Source organism: Pogona vitticeps, chromosome 5 (genome assembly GCF_051106095.1).
Source record: "Pogona vitticeps strain Pit_001003342236 chromosome 5, PviZW2.1, whole genome shotgun sequence".
NCBI classification, from domain to species: Eukaryota; Metazoa; Chordata; class Lepidosauria; order Squamata; family Agamidae; genus Pogona; species Pogona vitticeps.
Window position 1 is genome coordinate 158,881,898 of NC_135787.1, and position 12,280 is coordinate 158,894,177.

The following is a 12,280-nucleotide window of genomic DNA, read 5'->3' on the forward strand; positions in this document are numbered from 1 at the left end:
GTGTTCCAATGCATTCCTATGGGAAATGGTGCTTTGACTTGTGACCATTTCGAGTTACACCCACCCAACCTCTGGAACAGATTATGGACGTAAATTGAGGCACCACTGTAATTTCATTACTCTCACATTGTAGCTTGTGCTGCTGTAAATACAGGGTTAATTCATCTCAAGCATTCATTTTCTCTTGGATCATTTCTTACTGTGGCTGGAACAGGTACTAGGATTTCCTTCCTGCCTCATAAATTAACGGGATATCTACTGCTGGCTTTGGAAAGATGGTTCTATCTCAAGGGTATGAATCCTTTGCAAAATGCATCCGTGTCAAACTCACATTTCTTAAACTATCTCCTTATTTGTGTTATATACATAGACAATACAAGGATAACTCTGTGCTGAAATGAAGTTGTGTAATATAACTAACATGAAGTGAAAAATCATATTCAGTTACTGATGCTTATGATTTATTATTGCCAGTATAGGAGAAAGTAGAACTAACCCCAGAACAGCAGAACCTTCTTCACTATATCATGGATTCATATAATAAACAACGGATTCCTCCTGAAGTTTCCAAAAAGTTGGTAAGTATAACATTAAGTACGTGCCAAAATATTTCAGAATACAGTATTGTCTATCAAAGCATTTCTTGTAACATTTTAGTTATTCTGGATACACTCTTTCTCCCATTGCAAAGTGGGTTTTGTAATATGAATGACTCATATGGGACACAGTTCCATTCTCTATATTCACAGAGCAGGTTAGGCAGTTCTGCATGAAGATAAGCAGATGAGCAGTAAGAAGGAGAAGGGTAACTCAGTTGACTTTTTCCATGTCGCTATCCGCTACTTTCACCTGCCATTTAGCAATGGTAGCCAAATGGTGCAGGACACAGAGAATGACCACTAGGGAAGTGCAGGGGGGAAACTTTTCATTTGCTTTAGTTTGGGGTTCTTTCAGGAGGCTCTTCTTTTATTTTTGGCTGTTTGGGGATAGCTGGTCTTTTCCTGAACCTGAAAGGACCCATATCTCTCATGTACATTTGTTTTGGTGTCTTCATTTGGGTCTCCAGTGCTGGACCAAGTTAACCTCTACAGAACCATCAAAACTACTTCAAAAAAACCCAGGGATAAAGCAACAACACATAATCTACACCAAAAGCAGGCAAAACAAAAATGGTGCCTGAGAAACAAAAAACATCATCAGACCTCTGCAGTAGGTACATATCACATCCACAGTAGAGAAGCACCATCAGATTCCTCAGATCTCATTATTTACCATTTACCAGACCTATGGCCTTCTGATTAAAGAAATCCAAATTAAATATGATAGTTTCATTACCCTCTCTTTTGGAATCCCGAGTCTGTTGTATTTCTGATACTTTCTCTTGTAAAGCAACAACAGATTTTTCTGTTTTTTCCCCCCACTTTTCCTCATGGTCTCTGCAAATCATACATATGGGTTCCTTTCACACCTGTGTGGATTTCCTCAAAACCTTCTAGTTCCCAACCTTGGACCCCCCAGGTGTTCCTGCACTATGATGATGATGATGATGATGATGATGATGATGATGATGATGCCACATTTCTCCCAACAAGGGACTCAAAGTGGCTAAAATTTCTAAAAGCCTTAACCACTAGCTGTCCTCGCTGGGATTTCTGGGATTTGTAGTCCAAGGACATTTGAGACTCAAGGTGGGAACCACTATTCTAGAGCCTAAATAAGGTATTAGGACATGCCCTCTCCAACATGCTCACTCCCCTCCCTATATCAAATTCTCAGTTCCTTTTTTGTCACTGCTGAGAGAACATCTTAGAAGCTCCTCTAGAGCTATTGTATATTGTATATTCAGATAGTCTATATAGTAGTTCTTACTTACCTTCTCCTTGACCCAGTTACTTGATTTTAATTCTTATGAATCTTACGAAACAAATAAATCCTGGCATGTTTAAATCACATGATCAAGCAAACATAGGTAGTGTACTGTACACTAACATGCAGTTTATGGATATTTTGCAAGGAAACCAACAGAAGTTGTTGGATACTAACTTCCATCAGCCCCAGCCAGCATGGCCAATAGTCAACAATGATGCAAACGGTAATCAAACAACAGTGGAAAGGGGCATGACATTCCTTACCACTGATATTATTGCTTAATTATTCATGATTTCTGGGTTAAAATGATGGGTGAATGCACCTAATAGGTAGTACAGATTCACTCACATGCAGCATTCATAGTTGCTCTCATTAAGTGAAATCTACATGCATAGGAGCCTAGTTAGTTATGTGACTTAACGAATAAAGGAGCTCCAGCTGTTGTGTAAAGTCTGGTGTAGAAAGAGCCTCTGCAGTCCACTCACAGGGACCTGCTGTTTCTTCTTATTCCATGTGACAAGCATTGCTTTAAAGGAGACCTTCAAAATAAGTTACAAGTACCATACGGTCTTCTCAATGCTTTTCATTTTCTCTTGGTGAGACTTACGATCATCAGTTCTTTCAATTGTTCATAAAACACATACTCTAGAAACAAATGATTGAGTAGCAGGCTATCCAGTTCTACAGATTCTCTTTTGACGTAATTAGGAATAGATCTAAAATCAAGCATGGGAGTGCCTCTCACCACACATTCAGGGAGCTCTAATCAGAGGTCACGGATGTTATAGGACAGTAGTAGTAGTAGTAGTAGTAGTAGTAGTAGTAGTAGTAGTAGTAGTAGTAGTAGTAGTAGTAGTAGTAGTGCTACTAAAAACAACAAAAAATAGCAACCATAGTAATAATAATTCTGCTTGAATTCTTAGTTACAAGAAGAATTCAGTGCTGAAGAAAACTTCCTTATCTTAACAGAAATGGCCACTAGTCATGTACAAGTCCTTGTGGAATTCACCAAACGATTACCAGGTAAGATGTGTTTTAAAACTTTGGCCAAACAGGTTGACATCTCACTGCATCACTAAAAATAAATTGGGCAATAAAACCAGTAAAACCAACAACAGAGAGGAATGAAACAATAAAGTCATTTACATCAGCACTAGAAAGAAATGAATCAATAAAACCATAATCATAATAACCTATAAACCATTAAATCAATTTAAAAGGCCAATTTAAAGTGATGTGTCCTATGTCTTCAAGTCCTTCCTTAAAGCAGAGAGGTCTGGATCTGGCCACAGCTCTGGAAACAGATAAAAGGAAGCCCTCTTCCAGAGGCCTGTCAATCAATCTTCTGCAGGAGAGAATACCCTCAAGAGGGACTCTAATGAAATCTTAACTCTGTAGGAGACATTATTCTCAAGAGGGACTGCAATATCTTTTGGGTTGTTAGGCTGCTAATTGTTCAAATTGTCCAAAGTCTAAAAGAACACCTTGGACTGGAACCAGAAAGCAACTGGCAACCAGTTCAGTTCTCTCAGTAACAAGTTATGTGGTTTCGATACTTTGCGCTGTTCACTATTTTGTACCAGTCCACATTAATATTTAAAACAACTGGATTTGGGTGACCCAGTGCCTTTCAGGGTCAGACACTTACATGATTAGGTTTGTTTCTGTTGCTTAGAAAAAAAAGTGTAGATAAGCTAGAACACCTTCACCAGAAACTCTCTATATCCTTATACAATCCATGCCAGCTAGACACAGGTCAGAAACGAAGGAATCACAGGAGAGCCGGTCAAAGTGAGAAATGTGCTATCATCCTGCCTTGCATGTGTGTGTGGATGTGCACATACACACACACATATATATGTACATTCACAGAGAGAATTCAATGCAGATATATATCTCGTTTCTGCACCATATGCATGTTTTTCATATGTTGTAGTTATGTGCCATCAAGTCACTTCTGAGTTGTGAAGACCCTAAGGGTTTGTTGAACTGTGTGAAGTATTCAACAAGTAGTTTACTGTTGCCACCCATAGTGAGTTATCATAGCTGAGTAGGGTTTAAGCCCAGTGTCTGCTACACCACATTGGTTCCTATTGTATTATTTCCCCTTTTTGTAACTCCCCTTCCATTCTTTGAGATAAACTAAACAGGGTGGGAGTAAGGAATTTAATAGACAATGGAAGAAAAAGACAAATGACAGAGTTGGAGAATATTCTATTTATCAGTGAAAGCTGATAATGCAACCCGCTGTCCTTTAAAACTAAAGAAGGAATTTAATTTGTAACACTCTAATCAAGTTGAAAGATCTTCCTGTGACCTTAAACAAGATTGCAAGTATTTGCATGTAAGAATTTTTTTCCCCGGGATTCTTGCTTCTTTAATATAGGAGGATAAAATCTGAAGTGCTGGGGTGACTCGATCATCAGCCACTGCAAAAATATACCCTTGAAAGAGAATGTGCTGCTATTAGATAGTCAGTGGGTTTTGTGTTAAATCTTGGGCCTTAGTAAAGTTACTTTTTGGACTTTACAGTAACTTTTCCAGGTTCTGCTAAATTGTCAGATGGACCACCAGCCATAGTTGCTACAACTACTATGTCTCAGTATCTTGGCAGTAGAATATGATGACTTCATAGTATGATATTATCACATTTCATTCTAGGCTTTCAAACCCTTGACCATGAAGATCAGATTGCTTTGTTAAAGGGTTCTGCTGTGGAAGCCATGTTCCTTCGGTCGGCTGAGATCTTCAACAGGAAACTTCCTATAGGGCATGCAGACCTCCTGGAAGAAAGAATTCGCAACAGTGGTAGGTGTTTTCATTCCATACTGCGATTGTTGTATGTTCCAGTGTTCAACAATAAGCTGTTCAGTCAGCCTGGTGTCCAAAATTTATCAAATAAACATTTAATCATAAAAAATTAAGTTGTGAAAATAAAACTGCTCCATTACAACCAGCTACACAGTTTTCAAGGATATACATAAATAAATTAGGGCAATGGAACACACTTCTATCACAGTAATTCCAACCACTTTGAATATTGCAAATAATGCAATAAGGTCAGGACAAGATTTGCTGTTGCTAGTGGGTAATGTTTGGGAGCTAATGTAGATTAGTAGGTGGAAAGGCTCATTTGGAATCAACTGCAGAGTTATGTAGGGAGTGTAAAACATTCATTCTATGTTTGATTTCATAGAGGCTCTTAGATTTCTAGTTTAATGTTATGCATGTGTGATGAACATAATGTTTTTGTTGTTAATTTTAAAACAATTTTCTGTGTTCAAATGCATTTCATTGCTATTAAGAACAATATCTGTCTAAAAGTTTGGATGATATACAGTTGTGTCTGTCCACTTAGGAAATAAAATTCCTCTCCTCTTGCAGTTCCCGGTCAACCCTCAAAATCTGTTGGAAATCACTGGGACGCCTTCAAAAGCAGATTTTGAGGCTGTGTGGAGAGCTGCAGGACGGGAAGTCAGAACAGGGAAGTTCTAGTGTACAAGCAGAAATCTGTTGAAAGGACACTGATATACCTCTCAACTATAAGGAGTTAGGTATCTGGCCGTGGAGCCAGAGGTTGGGAACTCAGTCCCCCACTGTGTATCCCAGAAGAGCTAGCCTGTGTTGCCTTGCGCAAGCCATAGTAGGGATCCTTCCCAGTGAGTGGGAGCAGCATAGTGGCTGTACTGACTTTAGTTTCCATATTTATAGTAGGTTTTAAGTCTAAATGGTGGCAAACAGTAACAATCCAGAACTGAGAAAAGAATTCAAGAAGTAATAGAGCTGGCCAGTACTTTAGCTCTAACAGAATATTCTCCATTTTCTACTATAAATAGGGGCTAAAGAACACTGATGGTAAATGCAATAATAGTAGAATCGTATTTTTCAATATCTATTTAAACCTTTTGCCAGTGTCTCATGTGTTTTATTTTCTTCCTTCCTTCCTTCCTTCCTTCCTTCCTCATCACATAAACTTCATTTTCCTGTTCCCATGGCCCAAATACAGCTGGAATCCCAAGTACACCCATTGAATCAATGGAATGTACACAAATGATAACTGTTCAAATTCTCATTGACTGAAACGGTCTACTCTAGCTGAGACTGACACTCAGATTTATGCTTTTGGAATCAGATTGTGATGTTATTTTGTAAAGTACAATGACGGGATCAAGTTCTTTAATGCATAACACTCAACATGACATAATAATTCATACATTATGGTATAAACTAATTGTCTTTACTGAAAATGTCTGCTGGGAAAATGTCCAAGTTACTTGTGACAAAATATAGAGGAAAAATTTCACTGGATTGTGTTCAGGTAGTTTTTATATGAAGAAGAGTGTCAAGCTGTCAGCTAGGTTTCACTGACAGGGTCTGAGAAATGGTGCCACAAAAGCTGAAAATATGAAAGCACCTCACAATACTGACTGTTTTGTCACCTGCCACAATGCTGACTCTGAAGCTTCTTCTATCCCTTAACATTTACAGTCTCCCCCTCCTGTCCTAACTGTTTTGCATTACAATTTTGTGTGTCATAAAGAAACTAGAGCAATCCAGTGGGGATGACCTTTCAGCATTGTTATCCCTGTGCTGATGCACTGTAGTTTTATTATTTAGGCAAGACTATTGGTCAAATAGCTCCTGACATGTAATGTTATCTTGCCTTGGGTTTTTCTGCACAAAACCTTAGGCAAATAGATATTTGCCATGACTTGCGCTGAACTGTTACCTAATTATAGATCTCGTATATTGTTGTTACCGATAAAAGCTTGTGTCACTCGAATTCACAAAACAGAAACCAAGTCATTGCCAGGTGGGTTTAATATATCAGTAGCTGAATTGCTAAGTTAACTAGCCTCTAACTACTCTGTAAATTTGATTCAGAACCACACATTTCAGCAATACAGAATGTCAAGTGCAATATTCTCTTTTTTGAAAATATTTCCAAAGCAAATCTTCAGGGAGCAATAATATAGTTTATCATATGTTTTATAAAATAATATTATAGGTGTTTAGTATTTTGTTTCACTATTACACAATTTAGTTCTTTATCTATCTGATGTTGCTAACCTGCTTTACAGTTACAATTCTGAACTTTGGGTTTTAAAAGTGTCAGAATCCAATAACTTTATTAAAACAGAAAACAGCAGTACGAGTCGTAAAACAAAAGGCCCACAAAATGATAAAAGAAGCAGCATACATTTTAAGTCATAAAAAGCATGGCCAAAATACAGACATCCTATCATGACATACAAAATAATGAAATGGGTGCACAGTGGAGGGAATCTGAGGCAGGGAATACAAAAGCTTGGATTTCATAATCAATAAGGTTCTTTCCTTGACATCTCGCCATAGAGGATACTCATGGAAGGGTCTTTGCTAATGACTTTAACAAATTGCAGCTGGTTCACATGGAAACAGACAGCTCTTTTACCAAGCTTCAAAACATTACTTTTTGTGCTACTCCCAAAACTCCCAAAATTTCCCTTTTTTAAAGGAATAATACTGCCAACAGAGACAGTTTCCTGTAAAATAGCACAGGCTACCTGAGAGATTCAAGGAATGACTATACAGTGGCAAAAATATTGGTGGATCCACTGTGAGGCACACCTATGGAAACTGGGTTTCTCTGAGTGAAATAATTGTAGCCATCTAGATTTGCAGGAATCAGCAGGGGCAGAAGCAGAGAGCTGAGTTTGCATTGAGCCTCAGCAGTAGAAGCCGCCTCAACAAAGTGCTAATGAGTGCTGATTGGGAATTTCCACCTCTCTCTTTTGAAAACTATCCTCCTAAGAGCAGTAGTGAAAGACTGTTCCAGCACTGAGTTGAAACTTATTTTTTAAAAAGAAAAAAAATCCAATATCTTGTCTTTTTAGCAGCTATGTCAGAAATGGTGCTGGCTTTTGTCCTTTGAATTGTGCCCAGAAATAATCTACAGGTCTAAAATCTTCATAGTTTTAAAGCAAATGTTCCCAATGGCATGTGATCAGTTTTCCTCATTTTTCTGAAATATTTTGTGCTCCAGATTTGGAGAAAGATCACATTCCAAAGCTGGATGAGTAAAGTACATGCTTCCAGATGTTGCTGGATTGCAAGCCCCATAATTCCTCACCACGGGCTATGCTCGCTAAATCAGGGATGGGGACTTGAGCTACTGGATTGTTGTCAAATCAGACTTAGATTACACCAGTGACTTGCATTGGAATGGACTTGCTTGTTTTTTTCAATGATTCAGATTCAATTTGTGACTCAGAACTCACCCACCCCTCTCTTTTTTCTGGGGAAAACAGCTTGTTTTTTTTATAGAGACTCATACTTGTGACTTGGTGAAGACTTGCCAACATCCCTGGTAGGAGCTGTAGCCCAATAACATATGGAACACCTTGCTCCTCCATGCAGTAAAGGAATGTACTGTTTATTAATAGAATAGGGTGAATTTAGTCCTTCACACATTATTGGACTGTGTGAAATCCCAACAGCCCTTTTCAGACTTATCAGTGATGAGGGAGGATGGGAGTTACAGTCCAACAACATCTGAGCATACACACTTCCTCCAATTCTAGGCCAAGCAACAAGTCAGCAGGGCTTGAGAGAAGATTTTTTAAATAATGTATTCCATTATAACATTTCAATAACATTAAACCAAAGCATCTAGTGACGGTCTTGGAATTGGAAAAGCACTTTGCTATAGATAAAATACTGTGAAATAATGAGTAATTAATATATTTATTTCCTCTTAAAACAAGAGCTCATTTACTCTTTGATTTAATATCCACTGGCAGTTTCAAGCCTATCCAGATGAAAGATCTCTTCATCCATATTAACAACAGTCTTAGTCATGATTAATTAGCACAAAACCTTCTCCCTCACAGCTGTTTGTCTTCTTTTCTTTTCATCTAAGGAACTAGGTATAATAAGTACATAGATCCCATGATTGTTACTGAAGAAGGGAAAAAATTAAAATAGGATGTACAATAAGGAACATGAATCTGAAAACAGAGATAAATTTTGGCAAGTACCATGGAGAGAAAGAACGGTTTGGGCTGCAGTTCTGCAGTGTCTAGAACAGTGGTTCTCAAGCTTGGTTCCCCAGATGTTCTTGGACTAAAGAAGCCTTCACTACTAGCTGTGCTAGCCAGGATTTCTAGGATGTGTATTTATTTATCTATTTTTTTATTTATTACTTAAATTTGTATACCACTCCCATTAGTGCTGAAGTCCAAGAACATCTGGTGAACAGAAGAACATTAGTGGTGAGATCTTCAGAGCCTGGCAAGGCAGCATGCTGGCTAGGAGATTCTTGGAGATGCAATCCAAAAAGTAACTTTTCTATATTTCTTCACAGACAGATTGGAAAGCCCCCTCCCAGCTTGCAGGCAGAACGTCAGAAAGATTTCCACCTCTGCCTCCCCCTCCCAACCAAAATCTTTTCAAGAGCCCTGTCCCAATGTCACAGGTGGGAAGTGGATGGATTGAGAAAAGCTCTGAGTCCAGATTGGGGGAACATTTAAATCAGTCTGAGAGCTGGCCCTCACAGCATAGAGTTGGAGGAACACAAGGGTCACTTAGTTCAAGACCCTGAAAGTGCAGGAGTCCACAGTTCAAACACCTCCAAATATCTGGTCATCCAACCTCTGTTTAAAAACCTCCAACAAAAGAGATCATCAGTTCTTGCCATCAGAAAGTTCTTCTTTGTGTTTAGTTAAAATCCTGTTCTTTCTTGTAATCTGAATCCACTGGTTGAGGTCCTCCTCAACCATAAGGGTCTCTTTTTTTCAGGGGGCAGGTTGGTCAAGACTGTGTCCTCATGTGATTGGTTCAAGGTTCTCTTTGCCTGGCTAAGTGTACCAAATGCTCATCCTTCACATGAGGACACAGTCTTGACCAAAACCCCCCTGAAAAAAAGAGAGACCCTTATTACACCTAAAGAAGAAGAGTTGGTGCCCTCAACCAGAAAAAAAATGGAGAGTGGTGGCCATGGCAACCCCTTCCTCTCCTGAAGAAAGGTGGCAGCACCCAAAGCCCCCACAGCCATCAGAGGCTGGCTACAAAATGTTAGGCTTCCTGAATGCCTGTCTTGGAGGACCCCTTGAAGCTGACTGTCTCCCTCAGACTCATGGCAACACTACCCATGATTTGATTCCTATTCCAACTCTCAGAGAATGGGACTCATGGTGGCTTTTTAGAAATTATTCACTTGCCTGCTTACCTTTAAAAGCAAGAAGGTGTCAGGAGCTCCAAGCCCATTTATGGGCCTCAGTCAAAGCCTTTGTTTTATCAGGAAAGCCGCTACGCTTCAACAGAAGTAATGAAAATAACTCGTTCCAAATAATTGTGATTTATTCCCTTTTTTTGCAGTTATTAAAGCCAAATAGATTACATTACAGCTGTTAAGTTAATAGCAGCTGTACTCCTTTTGTGGCATAAGTGCAACTGTAAGTGATTTTGTTACAAGGTGTGTGCAGGTGCATTTTGTACCACAGGCTAGTTCTCAATTTGTTTTAAAAAATAAATAGTAACTAGCTTAGTAACTTTGAAATAATAAAATGGAGTTGCTTTTGAAAAAGTTCCAGCTATGACTGCTTGTAACTGCAGTTGTGACATATAAGTTTTTAACATCAGCTTTTCATGCTCTGCTCTTCAGAATGAAATTCTCAAATGCATTTCCAAGTTTCCTAAATTTATGTTTCCCAACTGTACAAATTGCCAAAGAACACAAAAAACAGTAAAGTTCACAGCTGCATCAAGACAACCTTCTTAATGTATCCTATAATCTTCCAGCATTTATTCAGCTGGCATGCTGAAACTGTACGTAGAATTTGTTGAGTGAAATGGTATACTTTTTGATTCATTCTTTCATCCTCATATATGTCAGGCTGTGTTGTATTTTGACTTTTTTTCCTTGCTTCTTTTTTTGTTTTGTTTCAACTTTTTATAGATTAACAGATACCGTATATGGTTCTTATTTATTTCATATAATTTACATATTGGAATAAGTTAGAGGTTGCCAAATTAAAACATCTGGTGATATGATCTAGAGAGTTTTTTCCCCAAGAGGAGGCCGTGCTTCAGTTAAGATAGAACGCTTGGGATTTCATTTCATCTTTCTGAACACAGTAATCCCAACAAAAGAAGCTCTTGTGATAAGGCTATATTCCACTGCTAGCAAATCACGCCTTTACATCAGTATTGTTCCCCAAGAGGAAGGAGGAGTCCTCTAACCAAGCTTTGATCTTCTTCACCACCCTCAATGTATCTGCCCTTGGGATTAAGCATGGTGAGCAGGGTAGCTACTTGCGCATTTTCAGAAAAGGAGAACAGAAGAGGAGAAGGGTTTGCCTTAAAAACTGTACATGTTGATGTACGTATATAGCTGCAACTTTAGCAATAATCACCATAGTTTACACAGATAGAGATTCTATCTCCCCATAGTGGAGAAGAGTGTGTGGGTCACCTGTGTGTCTTGGATTTTCAAACAGATGACTTCAAAGCATAGCTTCTCAGCTTCTGATGGTTCTTTCTTTTTAAGCCAGACTTCGACTAAGTAAAGATAAAGGTTCCCCTTGACATTTTAGTCAGTCGTGTTTGACTCTAGGGGGCGGTGCTCATCCCTGTTTCCAAGCCATGGAGCCAGCGTTTGTCCGAAGACAGTTTCCATGGTCACATGGCCAGCGCGACTAGACATGGAACGCTATTTACCTTCCCGCCGAGGTGGTCCCTATTTATCTACTTGCATTTACATGCTTTCAAACTGCTAGGTTGGTGAGGAGCTGGGACAAAGCGACAGGAGCTCACTCTGTTGCGTGGATTCGATCTTATGACTGCTGGTCTTCTGACCCTGCAGCATATAAAGGCTTCTGCGGTTTAGCCCACAGCGCCACCACGTCCCTAGACTTGGACTAGGCAGCCTTTGATAGAAGAGGGTTTCAAATGGCTATCCTTTTCTTTACAATATTATGGTCAAAGCAGAGACTGATTTTTGGACTACAGTTCCTAGCATCCCTCAGCCAGCACAGCAAGTGACCATGGGAATTGTAGTTTGAAAAGTCTGACCTTGTCTAACAAATAAAATAAGCATTAATAGCAACATTTAGCATTCCATTATTTTGTGTCTTACATCCATTAAACCAAAAAAAGGGGGGGGGGAAGAACCATCACACAACTAAATCATACAGGATAAAATTTAAAGTTTGGATTTGGCTTGTACAAACACCAGAGTAGTTTATATAATATGGAAAATAGCCCCCTCTTGTGGTTAAAATGTGTAATCAAAAGTATTATGAAATGGAGAAGACGTGAGATTACGAGAGCACACAACTAGAGTGGGTGTGTGTACACTGGAAAAGCGCTTTCCCGCTTTGATCTTTAGTTTCAACTTCTTGCTTAACTGAATCATATTGAGTTTCAGTTA

The 12,280-nt window shown here is 38.9% G+C and overlaps 1 protein-coding gene across 5 annotated transcripts in view; it reads left to right on the forward strand.

Moving 5' to 3' along the window:
- NR1H4 (nuclear receptor subfamily 1 group H member 4) overlaps positions 1 to 12,280 on the forward strand; it is a 44,202-nt gene that overhangs the window by 26,502 nt on the left and 5,420 nt on the right. For all 5 annotated transcript variants that reach the window (XM_020803342.3, XM_078376072.1, XM_020803343.3 and 2 more), the window contains 3 exons: positions 480 to 578; positions 2,793 to 2,892; positions 4,531 to 4,677. In XM_020803342.3, the coding sequence (XP_020659001.3) occupies positions 480 to 578; positions 2,793 to 2,892; positions 4,531 to 4,677 (346 nt within the window). The remainder of the gene's footprint in view (positions 1 to 479; positions 579 to 2,792; positions 2,893 to 4,530; positions 4,678 to 12,280) is intronic.